Source organism: Scyliorhinus torazame, chromosome 14 (genome assembly GCF_047496885.1).
Source record: "Scyliorhinus torazame isolate Kashiwa2021f chromosome 14, sScyTor2.1, whole genome shotgun sequence".
NCBI lineage: Eukaryota > Metazoa > Chordata > Chondrichthyes > Carcharhiniformes > Scyliorhinidae > Scyliorhinus > Scyliorhinus torazame.
Window position 1 is genome coordinate 47,025,414 of NC_092720.1, and position 27,197 is coordinate 47,052,610.

Here is a 27,197-nt window from a genome sequence, read left to right on the forward strand (position 1 = left end):
CACATCCGTACAGCTTCGTATCACCCGGTTTCCAATAAGCACAGAAAGGGCAGTACAGACATGCAAATAAGGGCTGAAAAAGCAGACTTCAGGGTCCATGAATACAAACCTGGCCAGATTCTTTTTCTGCTATAGGACCACTCAGTATGCAGCATGGTAGCACAAGTGGCTAGCACTGTGGCTTCACAGTGCCAGGGTCGCAGGTTCGATTCCCCGCTGGGTCACTATCTGTGTGGAGTCTGCACATTCTCCCCGTGTCTGCGTGGGTTTCCTCTGGGTGCTCCGGTTTCCACCCACAGTCCAAAGACGTGCAGGTTAGGTGGATTGGCCATGATAAATTGCCCTTAATGACCACAAAGGTTAGGAGGGGTTATTGAGTTATGGGGATAGGGTGGAAGTGAGGGCTTGGGTGGGTCGGTGCAGACTTGATGCGCTGAATGGCCTCCTTCTGCACTCTATGTTCTACGTTCTACGTCGCGACCAGGGTAGCACCAGCTGGATTGCTAATGGGCCGAAGGCTTCAAACTCGTCTTCGCCTTGACTTCCCTGATATTGGTGGGAAAATATGCCACAGCCAGGATCAGCAAGGGCATTGCTCAGTTGGACAAAACCACCCAGACTGTTTGTTAAGGTGACGCAGTCTATAGTCGCAACTTGGCAGACGACGCCCAGTGGATCTCAGGAACAATCATCCGCCAGACTGGGTGGGTATCATATCAAGTTCAGGCACAGGGAGTCGCCACCAAACTCTGGGGCCATCCTAATCCTTCTTCCCTCTCGATCACCTGGCTCCCTTCTGTCAGGGATATATAGAGAGACAAAGAGAGTGATCAGTCTGATGCCCCATTTCTCCCTATATTTATTAGCTTTATGGTCCTTTAGTGAGAATAGTCAAAAATAAATAACGAATCTCATTACCTCTGGCAATGTTTACAAATTATTTTATTCAGGAACAAAGTCTCCATACATCAGGGGTCCCTTTGAATAAGTGACCATGACCTCCTTTTGGGTCGCATCCTTCAGCCCAGTGCCCAGACATCCTCCCCTCAATGGCCCATTGGGCGAGTAGCCCGTCCTTCACTGACACTGTTGGCCGCCAACCCGCCTGACCGTTGCTAATGAGATGATTAGTGTGTTATCCACCATCCTGGGTGTCATGATATCCATATTAACATATCATGGTGCAATCACACACACACACTGATGGACAGGTCGACGGACCAATCAACACACACGCAACATCACAGCCAATCACCAGTGAGAGCACACACACTATAAAACAGGGAACACCACAGTTCCCGCTCATTCCACCAGGAGATAGCTCAGAGCACAGAGCTCACAGCGTGCCACTCAGACATACACCATGTGCTGAGTGCCTCTCTAAGTTAGTGCTAGGGCTGGGTCCACAGGTTAACTGGTGAAGTACAAACCACAGCCAGAAGTTAACAGTTGTTATTAATCAGAAAAATAAAACAGAGTTGTACCATCTACAACCGTGTTGGTTCGTTTGTATAGCGGAACACCCAACACGACATGATACCAGGATGGAAAACTCGCCAGCAACTGTGAGACCTACCTGCACATCTTCAGAGCTCCGCCATCCTGCGACATGGACACCATCAGCCCGCCGTAGCCGCTCCAAATAGCTGGAAATCTCGGCGTCAACTGGAAGCTGTTTAAACAGCGCTTCCAGCTCTTCCTAGAAGCCACAGACAGGGAGAATGCATCGGACACCAGGTAGATCGCCCTCCTCCTCTCCACGTCAGGGCAACATGCCATTCACATCTACAACTCCCTGGTATTCGCGGAAGGCGAGGACAAGGCGAAGTACAAGACGGTCCTTCTAAAACTTGAGCAAAACTTCAGCGTCGAAGTGAATGAGAGCTTCGAGAGGTACCTCTTCCAGCAGCGCCTGCAGGGTAAGGGTGAGCCGTTTCAATCCTTTTTGACACACCTCCGTATCCTCGCGCAGTCCTGCGGCTATGAGGCCACCTCCGATTCCATGATTCGGGACCAGATCGTTTTTGGGGTCACCTCGGACACCCTACGCCAGCAGTTCCTCAAAATAAAGAGCCTCACCCTAGCCACCACCATCGAAACCTGCATCCTCCACGGAAACGCGACCAGCCGGTACTCCCAATTCCAGGCGGCCGAATTGGCACGGCAGGGGTCCTACGAGGCCGAGAGGGTCCAGTCGATCGAGTTCCACCCGGCCCGCGGCCCGGACGAGGGCGGCCATTTCACGCGCTTTCCGAGGCCTCCCGCGCTTGTACGTGTCAAAAGAGGGGACGTCGACACAGAGGGACGTGACGCGCAGGCGTGCTCTCCGCAGGACAGAACTGCGCATGCGTGGTGGCGCAACGAACGCCATGATGTCACGACGTGCGGCAACTGTGGATCCGCACACTTAAAGCGGCACTGTCTAGCCAAAACTCGACAATGCCTCCGCTGTGGCAAGATGGGCCACTACGCTGCCTGCTGTCGAGCAGCTCAACCTGCCAACGCTCCGCAATTCCACCAGCCTCGCATACACCGAGTCCTACCCTGACGATGTACAGACCGGTGATACCGACAAACGGGAAGCCTTCCGCGTTGCGGTAATAGACAGAAATCGGATGTCCCCATGTAGGACCCACCAGCCGATGCCAGTGCACAGCGTTAATCTGGGCGATGAATGGTGTGCCACCCTAACGGTCAACTGATCACCAATCACATTCCGTTTAGACACTGGTGCCACCATCAATCTCATTGCATGGTCAGCCTTCTACACCTTGAAGGTCAAACCACCGATTCGGCCATCACGCTGTCAGTTAGTCGATTACAACGGTAATGTTATCCCGGCCATGGGGTCTTGCCAGCTCGAGGTTGCACACAATTCATACACAGCCACACTGTCTTTTGAGATAGTTGGATCCTCGAAGGACTCTCTGCTAGGCGCACAGGCGTGCAAGATCCTCCACCTCGTTCAGCGGGTACACACTCTGTCTCCAGAAGGCACGTCCGATTTCCCGGATGCAGACTTTAGGGCACTGCTCCACTCGCTCCTCGCCCACAACCAGCAGGTTTTCGAGGGCATGGGCACACTGCCCTACACTTACAGAATACGATTCAAACCGGACGCCACCCCGGTCATTCACGCACCTCGTAGAGTCCCAGCACCACTCAAGGACCGCCTCAAGCAGCAGCTGCAGGATCTGCAGGACCAAGGAGTGCTTTCCCGGGTCACGGAGCCTATGCCATGGGTCAGCTCCATGGTGTGCGTAAAAAAGCCCTCTGGCGAACTCCGGATCTGCATCGACCCGAAAGACCTGAACAATAACATCATAAGGGAACACTGCCCCATACCCAAATGGGAAGAAATCACGAGCGAAATGGCCTGGGCTAAAAGTTTTACCAAGCTTGATGCCTCAAAGGGCTTTTGGCAGATTCAGCTGGATCAGTCCAGCAGGAAGCTGTGTACTTTCAACACTCCTTTTGACAGATACTGCTACAATAGGATGCCGTTTGGCATCATTTCGGCATCCCAGGTGTTTCATCGAATCATGGAACAGATGATGGAGGGCATCGGAGGGATGCGCGTCTATATTGACGACGTCATCATCTGGTCCACCACACCATGGGAGCACATCAGTCGTCTCCAGCGCGTCTTTGCTCGGATACGAGAACACGGCCTGCGCCTCAACCGAGCCAAGTGTTCTTTTGGCCAAACTGAGCTAAGGTTTCTGGGGGACCACATATCCCGGTCAGGGGTGCGTCCGGATGCAGAAAAAGTGACAGCAATTGCAGCTATGCCGCAGCCGGCAGACAAGAAGGCAGTGCTACGCTTTCTCGGCATGGTCAACTTCCTGGGGAAGTTTATTCCCAACCTTGCCTCCCACACAACGGCTCTTCGCCACCTAGTGAAGAAGACTGCGGAGTTCCAGTGGCTTCCCGCACACCAGAAGGAATGGGAGGAGTTCAAGATCAAGCTCACCACCGCCCCGGTATTGGCGTTCTTCGACACTACTCGAGATACAAAGATCTCGACTGATGCCAGCCAGTCCGGCATTGGGGCGGTACTCCTGCAACGGGATGACACTGCATCATGGGCCCCAGTCGCCTATGCCTTGCGGGCCATGACCCCCACAGAACAGCGCTACACGCAGATTGAGAAGGAGTGCCTGGGTTTGTTAACCGGCATAGATAAATTCCACGACTATGTGTATGGTCTTCCTCAGTTCACCGTGGAGACAGACCATCGCCCCCTGGTCGGCATCATACAAAAGGACCTCAATGAGATGACCCCTCGCCTCCAGCGCATTCTGCTCAAGCTCCGGAGGTACGACTTCCAACTGGTCTGCACCCCGGGAAAGGACCTCATCATCGGGGATGCCCTGTCCAGAGCAGTGAGCACACCGCCCGAATCGGGGGGGTTCGTCTGTCAGGTCGACGCACATGTAGCCTTCACATCGGCCAATCTGCCACCTACTGATGCAAGTCTGGCCCACATTTGCCGTGAGACTGCGGCTGACCCCCTTCTACAACGTGTGATGCGCCACATGACGGAAGGGTGGCTCAAGGGGCAGTGCCCACAATTCTACAATGTCCGGGACGACTTGGCCATCATTGATGGTGTCCTCCTAAAGTTGGACCGGATTGTGATCCCACATAGCATGCACTGGCTTGTCCTCGAACAATTGCACGAAGGCCATCTCGAGGTTGAAAAGTGCAGGCGGAGGGCCCGAGAAGCTGTGTACTGGCCGGGCATCAGCGACGACATCGCCAACATGGTGCTCAACTGCCCCACCTGCCAAAGGTTTCAGCCGGCGCAACCCCCTGAGACGCTTCAGCCCCATGAGTTGGTAACATCCCCCTGGGCAAAGGTGGGTGTGGACCTCTTTCATGCGCTCGGCAGGGACTACGTCATCATAATTGACTATTTTTCCAATTATCCGGAGATCATACGCCTGCACGACTTGACATCATCAGCTGTAATCAGAGCATGTAAAGAAACCTTTGCTCGCCATGGCATTCCGCTTACCGTCATGTCGGACAATGGGCCCAGTTTTGCGAGCCAAGAATGCTCTTCTTTTGCCTCTTCATATGGCTTCACACACGTGACGTCCAGCCCTCTGCATCCCCAGTCAAATGGCAAGGTGGAAAAGGGAGTCCATATCGTGAAGTGGCTCCTCTGCAAGGCTGTTGTTGCCAGATCTGACTTCTGTTTAGCCCTGCTGGCCTATCACTCGGCCCCACTGTCCACAGGCCTCTCACCAGCCCAGCTGTTGATGGGTCGCGCCCTCAGGACCACTGTGCCGTCCATTCATGTTCCTAAACCCGACCATGCTCCAGTACTGCAAAGGATGCGACAGCAGTGTGCTCAGCAGAAGGTGGCACATGACACTCGGGCAACTGATCTTCCTGCCTTGGCGCCTGGAGACAACGTCCGCATACACCTACCAGAGGGTGGCTGGTCGGCAACTGCCGAAGTTCTCCGCCACGTGGCTCCCCACTTGTTCCTGGTTTGCATGCCCGATGGATCCATTCACCGGCGTAATCGGTAGTCCCTTCGGCTGCTTCCGCGCTCGCTACGTGATCATGCACCGGTGCCACGCCCTCCTGTTGCCCCTGATGTTGACTTCGTGGAGCTTCCTGCCACTCTGCCTATTCCTCTATCACCCGTGGCCAGGCCCATTCCTCAGCCGGTGGATCCTGACCCACCCTTGAGGCGGTCAACCCGAATTCGTCGCCCACCTACTAGGCTGGACCTATGAGCCTGTTTGCACATTGGACTCACTGAATTGTTGTGCAACAATGTTAACGTGTTTCTCTTTTAGTCGTTCCATGAGTTCTCTTTCGATATTTGATGATTGCACTTGTTTTGTTTGTGGTACAACCTCGTTGCTATGTTGCACCTGACACCTTCCTATGTCTATAGTTTAGCCTCATGTACATGTTGTAAATATTGCACACACATACTCAGCCACACTCAGTACACACCAATATTTATTACCATGTAGGCACATATTCTTGTGAAAATGGGGGATGTCATGATATCCACATTAACATATCATGGTGCAATCACACACACACACTGATGGACAGGTCGACGGACCAATCAACACACATGCAACTCACAGCCAATCACCAGTGAGAGCACATGCACTATAAAACAGGGAACACCACAGTTCCCGCTCATTCCAGCAGGGGATAGCTCAGAGCACAGAGCTCACAGCGTGCCACTCAGACATACACCATGTGCTGAGTGCCTCTTTAAGATAGTGCTAGGGCTGGGTCCACAGGTTAACTGGTGAAGTACGAACCACAGCCAGAAGTTAACAGTTGTTATTATACAGAATAATAAAACAGAGTTGTACCATCTACAATCGTGTTGGTTCGTTTGTATATCGGAACACCCAATGCGACATCTAATTAGATGATTAGTGTGTTATCCACCATCCTGGGAAGGTGGGGAAAGCAGTCAGCAATCCGCACATGTCCAGGTTAGACTCTCACCTATCTCCTTAGACCATATTATTCGGCCCATTATTACCGGTTAGAATGTCTGAGACAAGGCAGCAAAGTCAAAGATTTGAGCCAGCCCTTCCAGGAATGAAATTAGGGAACACTTCTACCAGTGTTAGAAGTCTGAGATATTAGAGATATGGGGTGGATATTTGGATCACTGATCAGCTATCATTTCACTGAATGGCAAAACAGGTGCAGGGGACTAAGTGGCCTTTTCCTATTGTGGGCAGAGAGAATGAGAGAGAGAATTGTTCTGCCTGTGAACAGTACCTTTAAAAGTCAGCTTTCTTTCAAAAAATGGCAACAGAGTTCTAGAAACTGCAAATCTGGGTTGTATCCATAGATACCATGCACTTACTGTCTTGTTAACTCCACATTATAATGTTTTTATTTCCTAAAGGTTGCCTCTGTTTTTCAGTTGTGCTTTCTTGGCTGTTAAAGTTTCCCTGGCAATCCCAATCGCGGCTGGAATCTTGTTCTTCCTGTGTTTTACAAGTTTCATTGTCACCAGCTTCATGGACCCTGGAATTCTGCAACAAGGTAAAGCAATTTAATTTCTCAAAGAAATGGACGAACCCATCAAAACTTGCTCACTTGGAGTGAGATGCACTGACCATCCACTGAAACCAATTTTGATAAATCAGGTTGCATAGAGTTTTTCAAGCACTATGGCAGTACCTTAGCAGCCAAAATGGCAGGATTGTTGCAGGCACGCACTTCCAGCCAGAAATGCATTGCTCATTACTTTGATATAGGCAGTAGTGTTGTGTTATAATAATGTCCTGGCAGCATTTAATGTCAAAGGTAATTAATTTATCATGATGAGGGCTATCTGCTACATGTGGAATGTAATAACCTTTTGAACCACCTCACTCACCTCACTCAGCACAATGGCTCACAAACTGACATGAAGGCCCAGTTGGAAGCTAAATTTAAAGGGATCATGCAATATTTACAGGTTAGCTGACAGTTCGCTACTTCTAGCTACTACATCACTTTGAAGCAATTTTGGCTGGACTCCACCAGTGCTCAGATTTCACAGTTGAGAGGCTTGGCTTTGCACTGCTCACAGTGTAGGCTCACCGCCAGTCAGCCTGCAAAATTAGATGGCCTGGTAGAGCTGCCTTTGGATGGAAAACACAATTTGGAGCACCAAATAAGTTACCACTAAGCAGGACAAGATGCCAGAAGAAGGAGCAGGAGAAATGCACAATACGAGACAACATCCACAGAGGGACTCCAGGCTGCATTTCTCCCACCTCATCTCCACTGACAAGCAACGTATGAGGTGTTTTCACTTTACCAAGGAATCTGTTACGGATCCATGTCAGCTGTGCAGCCAAGGACAGCACTGCTTGTGTGACTGTCAAGGTTACCGTCACACTCAGTTTTTAGGTCACAGGTGCCTTTCAGATTCTAATAGATGATATGAGCAATATCTCATAGTTCACTGTATATTAATGTCATCGTGGATCTCTACACAAAGAAAAAAATTGCATCTACACCACTATTGGTAGAAAGATTGAAGATGAGACGGCGTGTAATTTTGTCCAGATGTCAGATCCCCTCACAGTGCAATGTGATACTGACTACGCATATGTTTGCTTGCTTGTGTTCCTCCCCTATGAATACCCCATTTTATGGGTCCGGACCAGAACCCCAATCTTTTGTTCGGATCCCACACTAGAATCCATAATTTGAAATTGGTAAAACTGTGAGAAAATGCCACTGCACCACAGGAGTGATAACACTGACCAGCAGACAGATTTTATAGTCAAACAAACTTTAATTTAAACATTGAATTAGAACAAAGAACAATACAGCACAGGAACAGGCCATTCGGCCCTCCAAGCCTGCGCCGACCATGGTATCTGTCTAAACTAAAACCGTCTGCACTTACAGAGTCTGTATCCTTCCATTCCTACTCCATTCATATATTTGTATAGACGTCACTTAAATGCCATTTTCGTACCTGTTGTGTTCGGTGTTCTGGATCCGTGGAACACATACAGGTCACCAACACTTGAAATAGTGCAACACTATTTTATTGAATCATTAACTGTTTAACATACTCTGACTGTGGGTTAACATGATACTAGCTTTAACTAAAGACATTTGCCTTGTCCTAACCAGTCGATGCACTCAGCACATGGTGAATGACTGTGTTGCAGGCTGTGAGCTCTGTCCTCTTAGCTAGCTGCAGCTCTAACGAGCGGGAACTCTGATGCCCCCTGTCTTCATAGTGCGTGTGCTCTAACTGGTGATTGGCTGCGGTGTTGTGTGTGTTGATTGGTCCCACTGTGTGTCCATTAGTGTGTGTCTGCACCATGATATACTGGTGTATATTATGATATCCCCCTTTTTATAAAATAATGTACCTGTGTGGCAATAAATAGTGTATGGTGAGAATGTCCCTGACTACGTGTGTGCGAAACATTTACAGGACTATGTACATGATTAAATGCGCCGATTAGAAAATGGGATTGGCGGAGGCACCAGTGTCCAGGCGGAAACGTATTTGGGACCGGTTGATCGTCTGGGTGGCACACCACTCATCGTCTGGATCGATGCTGTATACCGACAGCGGCTGGTGTCGTTGCTTCGGGGACACCCTGTTTTTTGCCACGACACCGACTCGGAAAGGCGCTTTTGGGTCCTTGGTGTCACCGCTGTGTGGGAGGTCCGCATCAGACTCGGTGACCATGGGTTGAATTGCCCGGACATTCCTGCGAGGCTGACGGAAGCGATATGAATTGGCAGGCTGAGCTGCTCGGCAGCAGGCAACATAGTGGCCAAGTCTGCCACATCGTAGGCATTGTCGAGATTTGGCAGGGCATTGCCGTTTTAAATGGGCGGAGCCACAGTTGCCGCACGTCGTAGCGTCAGCACGTTCGCTGCGCCACCGCGCATGCGCGGTGCGGTCGTGCATGATGCGCGTCTGTGCATTACGTTCTTCGACGTCGCCTTCCCTCTTTTGGTGCGCACAAGCGCGGGAGTCCGCGAAAAGCGCGTGAAATGGCCGCCCTCATCCAGGCTGAGGCCCTGGAGTTGCTCAATCACTTGGACCCGTTCCGCTTCGTGGGGACCTTGCCGTTCCGTTTCAGCCACTTGGATGTGGGAATACCGACTCGTAGCGTTTTTGTGTAAGACTCAGGTCTCAATGGCGGTCGCTAGGGTGAGCTGCTTTACTTTGAGGAGCTGCTGTCGTAGGGGGTCCGACTGAACACGGAAAATGATCTGGTCGCGTATCATGGAGTCAGAGGTGGGCCCATAGCTGCAAGACTGCGCAAGGATGCGGAGGTGCGTGAGAAAGGATTGGAAAGGTTCATCCTTACCCTGCAAACGCTGTTGGAACATGTAGCGCTCGAAACTTTCATTCACCTCTACGCTGCAGTCAAACTTGAGGAGGACCATCTTGAACTTTGTTTTATCTTCATCATCCGCAAAGGTGAGAGAATTGAAAATGTGGATGGCATGGTCTCCGGCCGTGGAGAGGAGGAGAGAAATCTTCCTGGTATCCAAGGCGTCCTCCCTGTCTGTGGCCTCAAGGAAGAGCTGGAAGTGCTGTTTGAATATCTTCCAGTTGGCCCCTAGGTTGCTGGCGATGCGGAGCGGCGGCGGCGGGCTGATGTTGTCCATGTTGCAGGATGACGGAATGCTGGCGGAAGGCAGATCACTAACATGTAGGTCGAAGAAGTACTAATATCCCTCAACTCCTGGTATCATGTTGTGTTGGGTGTTCTGGATCCTGGAACACATACAGGTCACCAACACTTGAAATAGTGCAACACTATTTTATTGAATCATTAACTGTTTAACATACTCTGACTGTGGGTTAACATGATACTAGCTTTAAGTAAAGACCTTTGCCTTGTCCTAACCAGTCGATGCACTCAGCACATGGTGAATGTCTGTGTTGCAGGCTGTGAGCTCTGTCCTCCTAGCTAGCTGCAGCTCTAATGAGCGGGAACTCTGATGCCCCCTGTCTTTATAGTGCGTGTGCTCTAACTGGTGATTGGCTGCGGTGTTGTGTGTGTTGATTGGTCCCACTGTGTGTCCATCAGTGTGTATCTGCACCATAATATACTGGTGTATATTATGACAGTACCTGTTCCCACCACCTCCCAGGCAGCACGTTCCATATATTTACCACCCTCTTTGTAAAAAACTTGTCTCACACATCTGTTCTAAACTTTTCCCCACATACTTTAAATCTCTGTCCCCTATTACTTGACTCTCCTACCCTAGGAAAGAGCATCTGACTATCCACTCTGTCCATCTCACTCATAATCTTGTAGACCTCTATCAGGTCACCTCTCAACTCCATCATTCCAGTGAGAACAGACCAAGTTTATCTAACCTCTTATAGCTAATGCCCTCCATACCAGGCAGCATCCTAGTAAATTGCTTCTGTACCCTCTCCAAAGCATCCACATCCTTCTGGTAGTGTGGAGGCCAGAATTGTACACAATATTCCAAATGAGGCCTAACTAAGGACCTGTACAGCTGCAACATGACTTGCCCTTTTTATATTCAATGCCCCGACCGATGCAGGCCAGCATGCCGTATGCCTCCTTGACCACCTTATCCACATGCATTGCCACTTTCAGTGATCGGTGGACATTCACGCCCAGAGTTCTCTGCCTGTCAGTACTCGCAAGAGTTCTACCATGTAATTCCTACATGTATTGGACCTTCCAAAGTGCATTACCTCACACTTGTAAACTCTACCTGTCATTTCTCCGCACAAGACTCCAACCAGTTTATATCCTGCAGTATCCTCTGACAATCCTCTTCACTATCCACAACTCCACCAATTTTTGTGTCGTCTGCGACCTTATTAATCAGTGTGTCGTCTGCAAACTTACTAATCAATTAAGCACATTAGCAAAAAAGAAATAGCTTTACAGTTAATAATTGCAACATTTTGATGTGCTTCCTGAAACCTGCTTGTACATTCCAATTAAGCAAACCACATCGCTTGAATATCTTTCATGGATAAAGCCAACAACAAAGGCTTTCACTTGCTTATATGGTACAAAGCCTTTCAGAGAGAGAGTCTTTTCAGAGAAAACTAAACCCTGTCTGTCCAACTTGGTGTTCCAGAAGCAATTGACAAACCTGGCCTCTCCCATTAACTATGTCACATGCAATCCAAAAGCATACCACATTCTTGTTACAAAGGTTACATTGCCCCTACAAAAGTCAATGATTCTCTCAGTTTCTAACTGTAGCTTAAAATGTACTTTGTAGTCCGTGTTAGTCGTAATGTATATGTGGTATTTGTTAAGCTAAGGGAGGAGTAAAAGAATATTCTATCATAATCAAACTTTCAATATTTAATAAATGTTTTATTTTCTTGTTGTTACAACTAAGTAGTGGTCTTGTGATTCTGTTCCTCCATGTGTCATTTAAAAAAGTAAAAGTTATGGTCTTTTGAGCCAGGGTTCCATTCTGGGATCTTCCTATCCAGTTATAACATTAACTGAGATCATTAGACGGACGAGGAGCAAGAAGAGGAGGAAGAGCAGAAAGATAGGCAAGGACCAAGAGAGTCCCCATCTGCCCGAGCTAGAGCTCAGCTCACCAAGGCAACTAAGTCAGATCTCCCACTCACCTTCAGACTGATTATTCTCTCTTCCATCACTTCACACTTATTGGGCTCACCCCCACTTCAACATAAATACAAATACCAGCCTCTGACGTGAAACTAAAGCCTATTTATTAAATAAAGGATGTCATCATTTACAGTAAATATGACTATTCAACCTTCTGCATATCTTCACTGTCTGTCTTTCATGTTACTTTGCATAGCCTCATGCTTCTACAAAGTGCTTTGCTGTGGCTTGGTAGTTAGAAGATAGCTGAGATTTCAGTAAAGACACACCGTGTGGCCTTAGAGGGCAACTTCGAGCAGCTCGTGACTCAGGGGACCCAGTTACAGACAGGATCATCTTGACCTGGGTTTCATTTCTCTGGCCCAGCTGACATAAAGCTGGCACTAGTGGCCTTTCGGAGAGCTGGAATATTGTCATCTAGAGAGAGGACAGCAGCTTTCTCTCAAATGGAGCCAAGGCTCTTAGGGCAATAAATAATCACTTTGATCACTCATAACACCCTTTTCAAGAGTGATACCCAGAACCAAGAAGGCAGTCATTCAGCTTCCATGGCAACAGTTATGCTGCTGATGATGGGGATGATCAGTCGCTTTACAATGAAAAGAGTGGACTCCATGCTCTGCACAAATTCTTGTTCCAAGTGGGGATGAAATCCTCCACACTCTGCAACATTGTGTGCAAACTTTCCAGCATGCTGCCATTGCACCAAGCATTTTCTGGTATTTGCACATTAGCCTCCTTCAGTAGCCTGGCCCATTAATGTCTGCATCTGAGACACTGCAATAGGACTGGTGTGCAACCTTGCTCTCTGTAGTACAAAGGGGAACACATGGCCCATGTGTAGAGGTGAGTGTAGTGTTGGACAGAGATGTGTGCAGAAGCAAGCATGGAAACAGTTCCTGGCTTGGACCTTGGCTGTACCGATGAATATACTTTCCAGTAGTTAATGAATATTTATTGTTGAACTACCTAAAACTACAAATACCTTAATAAGACTTTCTGAATTACGCCCACCACTTTCCAACATGGTGGCAGTGAATGGATCAACTGAAAACCTTGCAGAGACTGCAGAAGAAAATTCAAGCCCTGAAAAACAAGAAAAAAAAAAATCAAAAAAATATTCTGGCCCAAAGAAATGCTCAGGAAGTGAAAATGCAGCAGAAAGTTGTCAGGGAAAATCGCCAAAGAAAGGCATGGAAGCTGAAGGCAGAAATTCAATTCCTCACTGCAGCAGAAGTCCAGCTTTGATAGCCGGAGTATTCAGAGTCAGCAGACCAAGTAGGGGTGAGCTAAAAATTAAATATTCCTGGAGAACACAACTCCTTAAAAATGTTAACTACGTCATCAAGGAGTACACCGCACGTCATTGGGACGGCCTCAGGACGTTAGGTGAAGGCCCTCCTGAAATGCTCCGCCCCCGATGGGCTTTGTGCCCAACGGCACGGGAGTGTGCTCTCGGTTTTCTGAGTGGTCAGAAATTGCCATCTAAATCTGAGAAACCTGGGGTTGGATTCTCCGATTTTGAGGCTATGTCCGGAGAATGTGTCTAGTTCTGCGATGAAAAATCGGCGCAGCTCCAGCACCGACCCTCTGACCAGCGAGGGGCTAACATCCACGCCACGTAAAACGCACCTCCTTTACAAAATAAACAGCTGGAGAATTGCCAGGTCCATGGCCGTGCATGTGCACAGCGATGACCTGCATCGGTCGTGCCGTACAACATGGCCACAGCCGTGTGCGGACCCGACCTGCCAGAGAGTGCCCCCTGGACACCACCTCGCCACCCCGGACCATCCCCCACTAGTTCCCCCAGCCCTCGCCAACGCCCCTCTGGCCAGCGGTACAGCTCCCTCCCGACTGTGGCAGCCCCGGACACAGTCCGCAGCCACCATGCCAGGTTCACGAGAGTACACTCCCGCGCCGTTGGGAACTCAGCCCATCGGGGGCAGAGCATTGGGGGAGGGGATTCAGCTAACGTCCTGAGGCCGTCCCAACGGCGTGCGGTGTACTGCCCGATGACGCTGTTTTGGAGGTGGTGGAGCATCCTAAAAAGGGATTCTCCACCCGATCGCCGATTACAAAGTCGGCGTCGGGGAATGGAGAATCCTGCCCATGTTTCCTGAGTCGGTGCCAGAACAGGTGGTGGCCGAGCTCACCCCAAGCACAGGAAAAAAAATTAAGTCAAAATTCATCTTGACTGAGTAGGCAGCTTTAAAAACCCAGCTAAACCCGGGATTCAACACTTCCAAGGCCCAAGAACATTGCAATAAAGTGGGGAAAGCTTTACCAGCCAATCCCGACAGTCATTATTGAAAAAAATGTAAATGTAGAGATCACAAATGCCATTACTGTGAGAGCCCGCCAAAACTGGCAGTCGTGAGAAAACCCTTTGTGCAGTAGTATATGGGGGGACCATCTTGGATTTCCGGTAACCTCGCAAAAGCTGAACATACAATTTAACAGAAATTGAGTCTTCCAGACCAATTTCAACTCATTCAAGGCGCAGATAAATCACAGAATTGGGGACTCTGGAGAAAGAGATTCCTTCGAAACATGATCGCTTCAGGTCTGGATCAAAAGACAGAAGCTGAACAAATTAACACACTACTTTATAATGTAGGCCTGATAGACAACAATATAATAGCTAGACATAATCAATAAACTACCTGCAAAATCTGATGACATTTCAAAATAATTTGACAGTAACAAAGGCCTTGAAAGAGCTAAATTTAATAAATGTGCCCAGCAGCCAGGAAAACCTGTTGACTCCTTCATTGATTAGCTGTACAAAGTGGCTGACAGCTGTGATTATGATGACCTGAACTGTGACTTGATCAGGGATAGAGTAATTGTAGGAGTTGCGGACGACATGCATCAAGCGAACGAAGATCTAACTCTTGAGAAGGCGATCCAGATCTGAGGGGAGAAAGCTAACCATGGTACAAAGTAAACTCCACTGCCGGTTAGTGAAACAGCACAGAAACAGGGATACTCCAGGCCAAGGGAAGTAATACCCTAACTAACCAATAGAGAGACCATGCCAGCGCTGCATAGCAAAGCACCCCCACAGGTGTGATCAAGGTCCAACAATTTCATCCCAGTGCTTTCAATGTAACTGAATGGGACACTTCAGCAAACTGTGCAACGCCAAAATACACAGAAGACCCCAAGAGAATTCCTGAGTTCGACACAGCACACCAAGAGGACACAACCATTGAGTGAGGTCAAAGATCCTGGGTTTTCTTTCTGGAAGCAGACATCTCGGTTAATGGCCATCTCACAAACTTTAAATTGGACAAGGGAACCAGTGTGACGGACCTATCAGACAAAAAAAACAAGGCTCAGAAACCTTTGACAATGAACAACACACATGACACTTTATGGTCCTGGAGGCATCCGATTTCCAGTTATTGGCAGACTTCTGGAACGATTAAGGTATGGTACAAAACAAATCTTCAATCTGATGTGTGTCATCTGTAGCCAGTCTTTTTCTCTTTTGAGCAGAGATGCCTGTGTAGCCCTAAATCTCCTCAAAATGGTGGAAGCTGTCAAGACAATCACTGTCGTAAATGATACAGAACAGAAAATTCCCAAGAGCTCCAACTATAAAAATGTTCTTGACTGGGTCTTCAACTCTGAATTGTCTTCTCTCTTTGCAAAGCAGGGACGGAATTCTCCGTCATTGCGATACACATTTCCCGCTGGCAGCACATTCCCACCATGAGTTTCTCGGCGGTGTGAAATGGCTTCAGTGGGAAATTCCATTGACAAGTGGCGAGGGTATAGAATCTCACCACCAGCGAACGGCGCAACGCCAAGATGCACGTGGCTGGGGGAGCCAGAGAATCCAGCCCAGATTTCTCCAGCTTTGTTACAGGTGCTAGAAACCCTTCATTGGTCAGACCAGCCAAGCACTCAGTTGGCTACCTTGACATCTCAAGTAGATGAAAGGAGAGGAACCAGAAACGAGAAGTACTCGACCTCTGGCTTCGACACCAGTTGGCGAGCCAACCCCGAAGAGCAGAGAGTAGACACTGAACCAGTATGACAGTGCCACAAGCAATGCTGGAACTGAGTAGTAGCCATCCATTGATGATAGTACACCACACATCCAAACGTTCAGGTAAGCTTATTACCAAGTCACAACCTCACAACAGGAAGAACCGCATTCTATCCAGCTTATGTCACGGAAAGCAGCACAAAGGAAGAGAAAATATATTCTAGAAATGAGCCCAGGGTTCAGCTGCCCCATAAAGAGCAGGATAAACCGACCGGCAGCCATCATTACAATTGGGGTATCGGCAAAGAGTGATCCAGTGCCAAAGAATGGGAAAAGAGGATGAAAAGATACCCAGGTACCAGAACAATCCCAATTCAACAAAGTTTACCTACAGCAATGGAGACTACCACTCTTCCAATACCACGGAGAACAAGGTATTGAAGGTTTAGAATGCCTCCAGACCGCCTGAACCTATGAACTCAGAGACTTGAGGTGGGGGAGATGGGGTAGTAGTATTGATGCAATACATGGGGTAAAATGGGATATCTTGAAAATACATTGGATAAAGGCTTGGGGGGAGGTGTATTATAATGGTCTGGCACATAAAGAGTTGATGTGTGACTGAGCACAGTACCGGTCACACAGCAATGAAGGAAAACACACCACAAATGTATCACCCCCCCCACTTTAAAATGTGGGGGACTGTGCCACATCACCCCCTCCCCCCACTACAATGTGGGGGAGTGTGACGTTTTTGTTGTAAGAATGGAAAAACAAGCAGAGTATTTTTTAAAGGCGTGAGGCTTGTAAATGTGTGTTTTTTAAAATTTTTCCAATTACGGGGCAATTTAGCGTGGTCAATCTGCCTACCCTGCACATCTTTGGGTTGTGGGGGTGAGGCCCATGCAAACGCGGGGCAAGTGTGCGGACTGCACACGGACAGTGGCCCGGGGCTGGGACCGAACCCAGGTCCTAGGTGCCGTGAGGCAGCAGTGCTAACCACTGTGCTGCCTGAGACTTGTAAATTTTGATAAGACCAAAAGACATAGGAGCGGAAGTAAGGCCATTCGGCCCATCAAGTCCACTCCACCATTCAATCATGGCTGATTTCAACTCCATTTACCCGCTCTCTCTCCATAGCCCTTAATTCCTCGAGAAATCAAGAATTTATCAACTTCTGTCTTAAAGACACTCAACGTCCCGGCCTCCACCGCCCTCTGTGGCAATGAATTCCACAGACCCACCACTCTCTGGCTGAAGAAATTTCTCCTCATCTCTGTTCTAAAGTGACTCCCTTGTATTCTAAGACTGTGCCCCCGGGTCCTAGTCTCCCCTGCTAATGGAAACAACTTCCCTACGTCCACCCTATCTAAGCCATTCATTATCTTGTAAGTTTCTATTAGATCTCCCCTCAACGTCCTAAACTCCAAAAAATATAATCCCAGGATCCTCAGACGTTCATCGTATGTTAGGCCTACCATTCCTGGGATCATCCGTGTGAATCTCCGCTGGACCCGCTCCAGTGCCAGTATGTCCTTCCTGAGGTGTGGGGCCCAAAATTGCTCACAGTATTCTAAATGGGGCCTAACTAATGCTTTATAAAGCTTCAGAAGTACATCCCTGTTTTTATATTCCAAGCCTCTTGAGATAAATGACAACATTGCATTTACTTTCTTTTTTTAAAAATATATTTTATTCAAAATTTTTGGCCAACCATAACAGTACATTGTGTATCTTTTACACAGTAATATAACAATATAAATAACAATGGCCAGTTTTTTAAACAAGAAATAAATAATATATAAACAACATGATAATTAAAAAACAAGACTAAATGGCAACTGCCCTGTCCCAAATAAATACTCTCCAAAAATACAATTCAGCAGTCCAGTATACAATTACCTATAGCAACAACCTATACATATTATACTTATACACTAACATCCCTGAGAGTCCTTCTGGTACCCCCCCCCCCCCCTCCCCCCCACCCCTGGGTTGCTGCTGCTGTCTTCTACTTTTCCATTCCCTCTATCTTTCTGTGAGGTATTCGACGAACGGTTGCCACCGCCTGGTGAACCCTTGAGCCGATCCCCTTAGGACGAACTTAATCCGTTCCAGCTTTATAAACCCTGCCATGTCATTTATCCAGGTCTCCACACCCGGGGGCTTGGCTTTCTTCCACATCAACAGTATCCTGCGCCGGGCTACTAGGGACGCAAAGGCCAAAACATCAGCCTCTTTCGCCTCCTGCACTCCCGGCTCTTCTGCAACCCCGAATATAGCCAACCCCCAGCTTGGTTCGACCTGGACCCCCACCACCTTCGAAAGCACCTTTGTCACCCCCACCCAAAACCCCTGTAATGCCGGACATGACCAGAACATGTGGGTGTGATTCACTGGGCTTCTCGAACATCTCGCACACCTATCCTCTACTCCAAAAAGTTTACTGAGCCGTGCTCCAGTCATATGCGCCCTGTGTAACACCTTAAATTGTATCAGGCTGAGCCTGGCACACGAGGATGATGTGTTTACCCTACTTAGGGCATCAGCCCACAGCCCCTCCTCAATCTCCTCCCCCAGCTCTTCCCATTTCCCTTTCAGCTCATCTACCATAATCTCCCCCTCGTCCCTCATTTCCCTATATATGTCTGATACCTTACCGTCCCCACTCATGTCTTTGAGATCACTCTGTCCTGCACCTCCTGCGTCGGGAGCTGCGGGAATTCCCTCACCTGTTGCCTCGCAAAAGCCCTCAGTTGCATATACCGGAATGCATTCCCTTGGGGCAACCCATATTTTTCAGTCAGCGCTCCCAGACTTGCAAACGTCCCATCTACAAACAGATCTCTCAATTGTGTTACTCCTGCTCTTTGCCATGTTCCAAATCCCCCATCCATTCTCCCTGGAGCAAACCTATGGTTATTTCTTATCGGGGACCACACCGAGGCTCCCGTCTTTCCCCTATGCCGTCTCCACTGCCCCCAGATTTTCAGAGTAGCCACCACCACCGGGCTTGTGGTGTATTTCTTCGGTGAGAACGGCAACGGCGCCGTCACCATAGCTTGTAGGCTAGTCCCCCTTCAGGACGCCCTCTCCAATCTCTTCCACGCCGCTCCCTCCTCTTCTCCCATCCACTTACTCACCATTGAGATATTGGCGGCCCAGTAGTACTCACTTAGGCTCGGTAGTGCCAGCCCCCCCCCCTATCCCTACTACGCTGCAAAAATCCCTTCCTCACTCTCGGGGTCTTCCCAGCCCACACAAAACTCATGATACTCTTCTCAATCCTTTTGAAAAAAGCCTTCGTGATCACCACCGGGAGGCACTGAAACACAAAGAGGAATCTCGGGAGGACCACCATTTTAACCGCCTGCACCCTCCCTGCCAGTGACAGGGATACCATGTCCCATCTCTTGAAGTCCTCCTCCATCTGTTCCACCAACCGCGTTAAATTTAACCTATGCAATGTACCCCAATTCTTGGCTATCTGGATCCCCAAGTAGCGAAAGTCCCTTGTTACCTTCCTCAGCGGTAAGTCCTCTATTTCTCTGCTCTGCTCCCCTGGATGCACCACAAACAACTCACTTTTCCCCATGTTCAGTTTATATCCTGAAAATTCTCCAAACTCCCCAAGTATCCGCATTATCTCTGGCATCCCCTCCGCCGGGTCCGCCACATACAACAACAAATCGTCCGCATACAGAGATACCCGGTGTTCTTCTCCTCCCCTGAGTACTCCGCCTCCACTTCCTGGAACCCCTCAATGCTATTGCCAGGGGCTCAATCGCCAGTGCAAACAATAATGGGGACAGAGGACATCCCTGCCTCGTCCCTCTATGGAGCCGAAAATACGCAGACCCCCGTCCATTCGTGACCACGCTCGCCATCGGGGCCCTATACAGCAGCTGTACCCATCTAATATACTCATCTCCAAAGCCAAATCTCCTCAACACCTCCCACAAATAATCCCACTCCACTCTATCAAATGCTTTCTCGGCATCCATCGCCACCACTATCTCCGCTTCCCCCTCTGGTGGGGGCATCATCATTACCCCTAGCAGCCTCCGTATATTCGTATTCAGCTGTCTCCCCTTCACAAACCCAGTTTGGTCCTCATGGACCACCCCCGGGACCCAATCCTCTATCCTCATTGCCATTACCTTGGCCAGAATCTTAGCGTCTACGTTCAGGAGGGAAATAGGCCTATAGGACCCGCATTGCAGCGGGTCTTTTTCCTTCTTTAGGAGAAGCGATATCGTTGCCTCTGACATAGTCGGGGGCAGCTGTCCCCTTTCCCTCGCCTCATTAAAGGTTCTCATCAGTAGCGGGGCGAGCAAGTCCACATATTTCCTGTAAAATTCAACTGGGAATCCATCCGGTCCCGGGGCCTTCCCCGCCTGCATGCTCCTAATTCCTTTCACTACTTCCTCCATTTCGATCTGTGCTCCCAGTCCCACCCTCTCCTGCTCCTCCACCTTAGGAAGTTCCAGCTGGTCCAGAAAACACATCATTCTCTCCTTCCCATCCGGGGTCTGAGCTTCATATAATCTTTCATAGAATGCCTTGAACACTCCATTCACTCTCTCCGCTCCCCGCTCCATCTCTCCCTGCTCATCACTCACTCCCCCTATTTCCCTCGCTGCTCCCCTTTTCCTCAATTGGTGGGCCAGCAACCTGCTCGCCTTCTCCCCATATTCGTACTGTACACCCAGTGCCTTCCTCCACTGTGCCTCTGCAGTACCCGTTGTCAGCAAATCAAATTCTACGTGTAGTCTTTGCCTTTCCCTGTACAGTCCCTCCTCCGGTGCCTCCGCATATTGCCTGTCCACCCTCAGAAGTTCTTGCAGCAACCGCTCCCGTTCCCTGCTTTCCTTTATGTGCCCTGATTGATATCAGCTCCCTTCTAACCACTGCCTTCAGCGCCTCCCAGACCACTCCCGCCTGGACCTCCCCATTATCATTGAGTTCCAAGTACTTTTCAATACACCCCCTCACCCTTAGACACACCCCCTCATCCGCCATTAGTCCCATGTCCATTCTCCAGGGTGGGCGCCCTCCTGTTTCCTCCCCTATCTCCAAGTCCACCCAGTGTGGAGCGTGATCCGAAATAGCTCTAGCCGTATACTCCGTCCCCCTCACCTTCGGGATCAACGCCCTTCCCAAAACAAAAAAGTCTATTCGCGAATAAACTTTGTGGACATAGGAGAAAAACGAAAACTCCTTACTCCTAGGTCTGCTAAATCTCCATGGGTCTACTCCTCCCATCTGCTCCATAAAGTCTTTAAGCACTTGGCTGCTGCCGGCCTCCTTCCAGTCCTGTAACTCGATCTGTCCAGCCCTGGTTCCAGCACCGTGTTAAAATCTCCACCCATTACCAACTTCCCCACCTCTAGGTCCGGGATACGTCCTAACATGCGCCTCATAAAGTTGGCATCATCCCAGTTCGGGGCATACACGTTCACTAAGACCACCGCCTCCCCCTGTAGTTTGCCACTCACCATCACGTATCTGCCCCCACTATCCGCCACTATGGTCTTTGCCTCAAACATTACCCGCTTCCCCACTAGTATAGCCACCCCCCTGTTTTTCACATCTAGCCCCGAATGAAACACCTGCCCCACCCATCCTTTGCGTAGTCTAACCTGGTCTATCAGTTTCAAATGTGTCTCCTGTAACATAACCACATCTGCCTTAAGTTTCTTAAGGTGTGCGAGTACCCATGCCCTCTTTATCGGACCGTTCAGCCCTCTCACATTCCACGTGATCAGCCGGGTTGGGGGGCTCTTTACCACCCCCCCCCTTGTCGATTAGCCATCCCCTTTTATCCAGCTCCTCACCCGGTTCCCACGCAGCTGTGTCCCCCCCAGGCGGTGCCCTCCCGCCCCGCCCACCCCACCCCATACCAGCTCCCCCTTCTCCCCAGCAGCAGCAATCCAGTAAATCCCCCCTCCCACCCCCCCCGCTAGATCCCCCACTAGCGTAGTTACACCCCCCATGTTGCTCCCAGAAGTCAGCAAACTCTGGCCGACCTCGGCTTCCCCCCGTGACCTCGGCTCGCACCGTGCGATGCCCCCTCCTTCCTGCTTCCCTATTCCCGCCATAATTATCATAGCGCGGGAACAAAGCCCGCGCTTCCCTTTTGGCCCCGCCCCCAATGGCCAACGCCCCCAGCTCCTCCACCTCCCTTCCTCCCTCCCCCACAACCTGTGGAAGAGAGAAAAGTTACCGGGTCGCAGGATTAACAACATAAAAATCATCTCTCCCCCCTTTTTCCCCCCTCTTCGCCCCCCATATTCGCCCCACCACTTTGTCTCAAACGTTCTTTTTAATAACCCGCTTATTCCAATTTCTCTTCAACAATAAATGTCCACGCCTCATCCGCCGTTTCAAAGTAGTGGTGCTTCCCTTGATATGTGACCCACAGTCTTGCCGGCTGCAGCATTCCAAATTGAATCTTCTTTTTATGAAGCACCGCCTTGGCCCGATTAAAGCTCGCCCTCCTTCTCGCCACCTCCGCATTCCAGTCTTGATATACGCGGATCACCGCGTTCTCCCACCTACTGCTCCGAGTTTTCTTTGCCCATCTGAGGACCATCTCTCTGTCCTTAAAATGGAGGAATCTCACCACTATGGCTCTGGGAATTTCTCCTGTTCTCGGTCCTCGCGCCATCACTCGGTATGCTCCCTCCACCTCCAACGGACCCGCTGGGGCCTCCGCTCCCATTAACGATTGCAGCATCGTGCTCACATATGCCCCGACGTCCGCCCCTTCTGCACCTTCAGGAAGACCAAGAATCCTTAAATTCTTCCTCCTCGCATTATTCTCCAGCACCTCCAGCCTTTCCACACATCGTTTATGGTGTGCCTCGTGCATCTTCGTCTTCACCACCTGGCCCTGTATATCGTCCTCGTTCTCGGCAGCCTTTGCCTTCACGACCCGAAGCTCCCGCTCCTGGGTCTTTTGCTCATCTTTTAGCCCTTCAATCGCCTGTAATATCGGGACCAACAGCTCCTTCTTCATCTCCTTTTTAAGTTCTTCCACACAGCGTTTCAAAAACTCGTGTTGTTCAGGGCCCCATATTAAACTGTCACGTTCCGACGCCATCTTGGTTGTTGCTTGCCTTCCTTGCCGCTGCTCTAAAGGATCCACCGCAATCCGGCCACTTTCCTCTCCTTTTTCCATCCGTTTCAAACTCTTATTAAGAGCCCAAAAGTCCGTTCCACCGGGAGCTGCCGAAACGTGCGACTTAGCTGGTCATCGCCGCACCCGGAAGTCCGCGCATTTGCTTTCTTAATTACGGACTCAACCTGCAAGTTTACCTTTAGAGATGTTCAGAGTGCGCTCTTGGAAGGAAAACAGAAAGTTAACATGCAGGTGCAGCAAGCAATTAGGGAGGCAAATGTCATGTTGGCTTTTGTTGCAACGGAATTGGAGTACAATGTGGGGGGGTGCACGGAGGGCAGCACGGTAGCATTGTGGATAGCACAATTGCTTCACCGCTCCAGGGTCCCCGGTTCGATTCCCGGCTTGGGTCGCTGTCTGTGCGGAGTCCCCGTGTGTGCGTGGGTTTCCTCCTGGTGCTCCGGTTTCCTCCCACGGTCCAAAGATGTGCGGGTTAGGTGGATTGGCCATGCTAAATTGCCCACAGTGTCCAAAATTGCCCTTAGTGCTGGGTGGGGTTACTGGGTTATGGGCATAGGGTGGAGGTGTGGACCTTGGGTAGGGTGCTCTTTCCAAGAGCCGGTGCAGACTCGATGGGCCGAATGGCCTCCTTCTGCACTGTAAATTCTATGATCTCTGACCTGCACCTAGGGGTCAGTATAATGATGGACATAACAGCGTGCAGAAGCAAGCATGGAGGAAGCCCCCAGCTTTCCTATGCATATAGTTTTTAGTAGTTAATAAATACTTACTGTTGAACTACTTAAGACTATGAATTTCTTAATAAGACCCACCAAACTACACCCAACCCCTTACAATACTCTTCAGCAAGTTGGCAGCTGTTGCGTCCTGTCCCTCAGCTCAACTCCCAATAAAGTGCCCAGTGAGTTGCCATGTGTAGATTCTGCATCTAACCTAACCTTTAGATGCCTTACTGCATGCTTTTAATACCTCAGCTGGCAATTATGAATGTTAGATCAAGACACAGTGCATCTTCATTATCAATCTTGTCCTCTTCCTCCTCTGGCAATGGGCTTTTCATTCTGAAGAGCTGAAATGAGGCTTGGGTTACTTTGTGGTGCAAGGAATAGGGTAATGCACTATGTAAATGCAATTTTTTCATTCTTAACTTGAATGATTATGAACAAAAACTTGGTAGCATACTGTTTACTGCAGTGTGAATGTGCCTCTCCACAGCTGGATAACTAGTTTTTATTTTCCCTTTCTCCCTCCAATGGGGCGGCACGGTGATGCAGTGGTTAGCACTGCTGCCTCCCAGTGCCAGGGACCCGGATTCAATTCTGTCCTTGGGTGGCTGTGTGGAATTCACACATTCTCCCTATGTCTGTGTGGATTTCCTCCGGGTGCTCCGGAATACTGCCACAGTGCCACGCTGTTCTGGTTAGGTGAATTGGCCATGCAAACATGCCTCTTAATGTCCAAGGATGGGCAGATTAGGTGGATTGGCCATGCTAAATTGCCCCCTAGTGTTCAAAGATGTGCAGGTTCGGTGAATTAGCCATGATCAATGGATGGGTATGGAGCGGGGGGAGTGGGCCTAGTTAGAGTTCTCTTTTGGAGGGTTGGTGCAGACTCTATGGGCCAAATGGCCTCCTCTGCACTCGGGATTCTATGGACGTCTCCAAAATTCACTGTGAGACCCCCATTGCATGCTAATCTAGCAAGTATGTACCTCCTGAGTAATCTTTGTTGTTCAAATTTCAAAACTGGTATAACTCAAATAATTTATTGGTTCTAATTGCAGGCTCACATATATCAATGCATGAGAGACTTGATCCTAAAGTTGTGAAGGTCAACGGCAAGATATTTTGTTTGAAATGGTGCAGAGTGTGTCAGTTCTACCGCCCACCTCGCTGTTCACATTGCAGACTCTGCAATGTATGTGTGGAGGTGAGCAGTTCTAAAATAGACAGTCTACATGTGGGCAGATGTGTGAAATTGAACCACAGAAACAATTTTTAGTTTTTAAACTTTTCATTTTTGTTCTTTCTTCTGCTTCAGTCCTTGTTTCTCATTTCTGCATCCTTCTAAAAATGTATTCTGGTTTTATTCACAAAACTAGCTGAAGTATGTCTCATACATATGAGACACATGACCATGCATGTGATGAGTTTGCTTGATTAACTTTGTGGAAGAAACCGATTAAATAGATCCCTGGCAGAGGAGATTATTTCTGGACTCTCTTCATAGGTCATGGGAATGACAAGCAAAGCAAATTTATTCATTCTAATACTCTTGCAGATAATAGACCATTCTGCACATTAAACAATTATTGCACACTCCATGGGAACTATGCATAATTGACGTTGTTAATATGCTGTTTAATGTTTGTACAGTTGATGAGAGTGGGAATTTTGAAATGTCTGAGCTTCTAAAACATGGGTGATTTGGGGTAACTTGTTAGATAACCATTGTTGATTCCATTCCTGATTGTATATGTGCACATGTATAGATGTCAATCAGATGTGCACAGTATAGGCACATGTACATCTTAACTATATGACATGCACCTCTCCTAAAGGTAATGTGACAGCGTCCATTTTATTTTTAAAGTTTATCCACCTCACCTGGCAATAGACTTAGGGAATTATACAGGTGGTCCCTTTTACTGCTCAGCCATTTTAGTGTCTGTTTGGATAGGACAAGGTGTAACATTGACAGTTAACAGGTAAACTAAGTAAAACACAATGAAAGAACGCTTAAGGCGGGATGTAGCAGGCCCGTTCGCTGTGGGCGCAAAACCCATTATGACAGCGAGATCGCCAAAGTGGGCCAGAATGAGATTTGCATCGCGAGACCTCAGTTTGAGATCTTCCTCGCCCCCGCCGGTGATGTGATCAGATTCATGCCAAGAAAGGACGTCAACTTACTTTCCATGCATTATAATATATTAACATATACTTACAGTACTTGGCACCGTAACCTCCACCCACGCCTTCTCCTCCCACCCAGTCAGCATGACGCACTCTGTCGCAAATCACTATTGGTTTTCAAAAACAAGAACCAGTTGTGATGACCACGTCAGGGATGTGGCGATGAGTGTAGCCCCTAAGTAGTAAGGAACATGGCCGGGCAGTGCCCTTGTTCCCCTTATGTGTGGTGGGGGGGAGGAGAGGGTAGAGCCCCGATTATGACGAGGTGGTGGGGGGGGAGGTGGAGAGGGGGGAAAGAGTGCCCCCCGATATTTCCGTGGTGGGGGTGGTCACCCTGAAGCTTGTGGGAGGTCCTCTGTGTCCATTGGGGGTTTGGGGGAACTTACTTTCAATGCAGATTGAGGCGTTGTTTAAAGATGGTGCCCAGATCTCTGTGGTGCTGGCCTTGCTGGCTCTATCAGGCCCTGCCCCACCAGAGTAACAGTGCAAACCATAACCCCAAATCTGGTCTGAAAACTCAGCTGTGTTTCTGGAGAGAAACACGCCGGTTTTCACTTGACCCTGACATTTTGACATTTTTTGCTAAAGTTCCGCCCATAGGATCTATCGAGTGGTTCAGCTGTGTAATCACCCTTGTAAAATGTCTCCTGTCATACCAATTGTCATGTTCTGGTGCTTAGCCAGTTAGAATAAATGCACTAAAGAACGTCTAGTTCTTAGACTAGTTAAAGTTTTATTGTTGAACAATTGCATGGGTTAGATAACCATGAGAATATTATCAAAAACTACTAACTATAATAAATTAACTACAAGCTACTACAAACTGACTATCCACTACGAAGACCCTCTGTCAACTCCCCGAGGTAACCGTGTCACGTGGTTGTTCTTTCCTGCCACCTGCTGGTTGGAGGTCTTGTCTATCACTATATACGTGACAGCTTATGCATATCATCACACCAGTGTCACAGGTACTAATCATACAATAATAATCAGCTTTTCAACCCATAAGTTAGAAG

The 27,197-nt window shown here is 48.9% G+C and overlaps 1 protein-coding gene across 4 annotated transcripts in view; it reads left to right on the forward strand.

Annotated features, from left to right (window-relative positions):
• Positions 1-27,197, forward strand: part of LOC140389291 (palmitoyltransferase ZDHHC5-B-like) — a 95,326-nt gene that overhangs the window by 16,271 nt on the left and 51,858 nt on the right. For all 4 annotated transcript variants that reach the window (XM_072473470.1, XM_072473472.1, XM_072473471.1 and 1 more), the window contains exons 2-3: positions 6,926-7,047; positions 25,053-25,198. In XM_072473470.1, coding sequence (XP_072329571.1) covers positions 6,926-7,047; positions 25,053-25,198 — 268 coding nt within the window. The remainder of the gene's footprint in view (positions 1-6,925; positions 7,048-25,052; positions 25,199-27,197) is intronic.